Below are 4,117 nucleotides of genomic sequence, written 5' to 3' on the forward strand. Positions count from 1 at the left end.
AAACGCAAATATTTTTAAAAGATAGGACACAGAAATCCAGAATGAAAATTTTCCTACTTTCACTACTTTCCTAACTAATTGGCTAGGAAAATAATAAATGACTGCAAATTAACTAGTGGATCAATTTCTTACAAACCTTGACATAGGCAGAATTGTTCTTTCTTCATGATAATCGCTGTCACATTCATTTATGTATTCCCTTAAAACAGTTAATACTCGAACCATTCGAATGGCTTCCTGTTTTGCACAATTAATACTGTCTTCATCACCATCCAAAACACACAATGTATCATATGAGGCTTTCAAACGATCAAAGCAAGATTGGATGAAGTCTTCATGGATAACCACCTATAAATAACAGGCCAAGCAAAGATAATTTAAGTTGCTTCAAAAACAAATATGGCAGTCAGTAATCTAAAAAAGTAAAATAAAATTCCAACTTGTAGGTAACTATCAATTACATATTCATCCAGTAATATAATGCACAGAAGGAAGCTGATAACAAGAAAAAAGGCAATTAAACCAATTATTAAAAACAACAACAAGAAAAAACGTTTGGGACTAAGTGTCAAGTAATTCAAACTTTGGGCTATCTCAACATAAATAATAAATAACTTTGTTCAAAATAATACTAAGCACCTAATGGTAATTACCAAACCAACATTCTTTGAGTTAGTATTTTGTAAAGGACAAATGTGGATTAAGTACCTAATTTTTGACAAGAGTTAAAAAATTAATTTCTAGTTATAAGTTTAAAAAGCTTCCTCTAAACACAAGAGTATTTCTGACCTAGCTGAAGTGGAAGTTTTTATGTACTTGAAACCTCACCTGATTGACCTGTAACCTGGGGCCAAGGTTTGTGTATATCTCTTTAAGGAGATCTATAGCTCTGTTGGCAATGTCATCATTACTCTGAATCACAACCTAGATCCAAAAATTAGAGTATTAGTAACATTCAAAACTATTTTAATTTGGCACTTAAATGCAACTTAAATAAACCTGAAAATAAAAGATTAATATTTATAAAATGCAGGTGTTCTGAATAGAGAAATCTGCTTAAAAATGAATAGGATAAAATAAATTTTATTTAATATTATTTAACTCTACAACTGGTAGACAAGCTGTGAGACTTTCAAGGAGTAATTCAACTGGTATTATATAATTTTTTATTACAGAGGTTACTGCTTTTTAAAAATATTTGAAAATCACTGATTTTAATGAAAAACAACAGCAAATCTTAGTCTACTTACAGTTTGCAAAAAAATACAAACAACAAAAATGCAATATGACAAAATTAGAGTAAGAGTTGAAATATGTAACTTTTTTTTTTTTTAAAGATTTTATTTATTTATTCGACAGAGATAGAGACAGCCAGCGAGAGAGGGAACACAAGCAGGGGGAGTGGGAGAGGAAGAAGCAGGCTCCCAGCGGAGCAGCCTGATGTGGGGCTCGATCCCAGAACGCCGGGATCACGCCCTGAGCCAAAGGCAGACGCTTAACTGCTGTGCCACCCAGGCGCCCCTGAAATATGTAACTTTTAACAGATCAGATTTAAGATGGCAACATGATTTATTTACACTACCAAATGGCAAAGTTAACCTTAAATAAACTTTTCTCTCCCAAATACTTAAACTGATCAAAAATTAAACAGTGTCAATAAAGGTATTAACTCAAAATTCCTCCCAAATAAGAGTCTTCTCTTCTGTCCGTTACTCATTTTGGCATTAAACATACAATAACAACTCCCAAGACGTAACACTTAAGTAAAAGAGAAAGAAACTTTCACGAGGGGGTAGGTGAAAAATGTGTGGGTAGACAATGGATGGTACATTCACGTACATCTGAAAAGACTCTGGGTTAAGTCAAACAAGAACAGTGGCAGATGGTAGAAGAAAAAATTGAGGGAAAAAAACCCTAAGCCACTGGCAAACAGACGAAGAAGCTAAAGACGAACAATTTCTCCCCCCCCCGATTCCAAAGACAAACACAAAAGCAGGATAAATACAAATAACTTACAGGCAAATTATGATTTAAGTATATTTAAACAAACAACCTGAGGTACAATGTCTGCAAACAAGAGTTCCTACTTCTCACTTACCCTCCAAAGGTAGTCTAATCCTATTAGTTCCAAATCATCCATCATATAGGCTCTTCTTTTTGCTACTAGTTTCCCTTCACGACAATTAACTGCTTTGAAGAATCGTTCAAAACATTTCATTCCATTTTCAGTTAAAAGGGAGGGATCAAGCTGAAGCACATTACTTTCAAAGAAGTCCTTATTAATATCAGGATCTAAGTCTGGTTCATCCCCCATTAATTTGGAATACCACTTAAAACAGGCTTCACGATCACAAAGGTAAACTGCATTCTCTGCTAAGCATTTCCATATTTGTTTTGCTTGAGGAGCACAGAGCCATAGTTGGCCATCCTTCAATAAAAATCTTGGAAAAATTAAAAAAAATCAGTAATTAGATCTACGTAACCCTCAAACACAATTTATTTCAATATGCCTGAAGTTACATTTATCACAAGTAAATTTTTACTACAGATTAAAGAGGTATTCTTTCAAAAGAATTTGTTATTATATAACAGCAGAAAAACAAAAACAACTCATTTATTTAACAGGCATATATTTCTGATGCAACTGCAAAAAGCCAACAATTTAGGTATGTGACTTCACCTAAATGTTAGAAATTTCTTCCTTGTTCTCTACAAGATGAGCATTTGAAACCAGATACTGGTTTAGTTTCCTAAACTTACATGGCTTCACTAAAATTGGCATATTATACTAAATAACTTTCAGAGGTAAGTGAATGTTATTTAAGCTCATTTCTAGGTCAGTAATCATTAGTATAATATTTAGCAGTGTTCTCCAGGGCTTTTTAATTCTGTGATTATTAAAGTCATTAAGTCATTATAAGGTAAAATTATGATGCGTCTGCTTTAAGTAGTTTCTTTCTTCAGATTCTAGTTTCCTCTAGCTAGAAGTTGCCTCCATCTACTGTTCACTGTTTCTATGAATAACAGTGAAAGAAAACAGAAGCTAATTTTAATCTGAATAATTCTGCATTTAATTCTTGTTTCACAAAATTATAGTGGCATCATGTCCAATATATTGTGATGTATTTACTTAACATCTGTGGGGTTCTTCTTTTGGGTATTAATTATATGTTCCCCAACATCTCCTTAATTCTAAATCTGTGTATAAAGAGGCCTTTTAGCTTTTAATCCTATCTAATCCTTCATATCTTCATATATAATTGAACAACATAAGGTCCAAAATAGTAAAATGCAAAAAATGCATTATTGTTTGCAGTAAAATGCATAACTTTTCAAACTAAGACTCCCAAATAAGTCTGCCAGAGTACTGGTGTTACAGAACCACAGATTTTAAAGTGAGAGACCCACTAGATGAGGATTCCAGTTCTATCACACGCAGTTATCTGAATTCAAACAAGTTACCTTGCCCGCCCGAATCGCAGACTTATTTCAAATTGGAATAACAATGCCTCACAGAGTTGCTATAAAGATTAAAATGATTGGTGCAAAGTCAAATATACAGCTAGCATTAAGTCTCAGTTCTTCTGCCTTTAATGAACTGCAGTACTAAGTATTTACAGAGTAAAAGCCATAAAAGGACTTTAGATACTAATCTTTATTAATAGAGAAGATAAATTCCAAACCATTTTTCTCTGCCAACAGACCTAACGGATACAATACACATGAATCAACAACAATGGCACACTATAGGGAAGCTTGTCCTTTTAACCAGGTGTTTAATAAAAGGGGGGCACTCTAAGTAAATGTCATAAAATTGATAACTAGAATTTTCTCAAGTTCAAATGATATAAACACTTGTACCAGAGAAGATGAGATCAATTTGACATATTATTAATTAGAAAACAGAATATATGTCAATCTAAATAGTTCTCCATAAATTAGGACACAGTTCAGTAACAGAAATACAATATATACAACATATCCAAAGAGAAAATTTCCCAAAATTAATATATGAAAATAATAAATGCAACAGGTTTTATGAAAAAAGAGTCTCAGTATTTTTTTCTTACAATATTTGTGATTAAAATTTTTTTTCTGGTAGGATCTGATAACTGCA

The 4,117-nt window shown here is 32.6% G+C and overlaps 1 protein-coding gene across 1 annotated transcript in view; it reads right to left on the reverse strand.

The window, feature by feature from the left end:
* The window catches only part of LOC103680202 (probable ubiquitin carboxyl-terminal hydrolase FAF-X), a gene marked incomplete at its 5' end in the record, with an annotated part of 112,629 nt that overhangs the window by 75,650 nt on the left and 32,862 nt on the right, over positions 1-4,117 (reverse strand). Inside the window, 3 exons of the mRNA XM_040636049.1 lie at positions 137-348; positions 829-924; positions 2,099-2,441. Coding sequence (XP_040491983.1) covers positions 137-348; positions 829-924; positions 2,099-2,441 — 651 coding nt within the window. The remainder of the gene's footprint in view (positions 1-136; positions 349-828; positions 925-2,098; positions 2,442-4,117) is intronic.

The sequence above is a fragment of the Ursus maritimus genome, assembly GCF_017311325.1.
Source record: "Ursus maritimus isolate PB19 chromosome Y unlocalized genomic scaffold, ASM1731132v1 scaffold_Y2, whole genome shotgun sequence".
Classification (NCBI taxonomy): domain Eukaryota; kingdom Metazoa; phylum Chordata; class Mammalia; order Carnivora; family Ursidae; genus Ursus; species Ursus maritimus.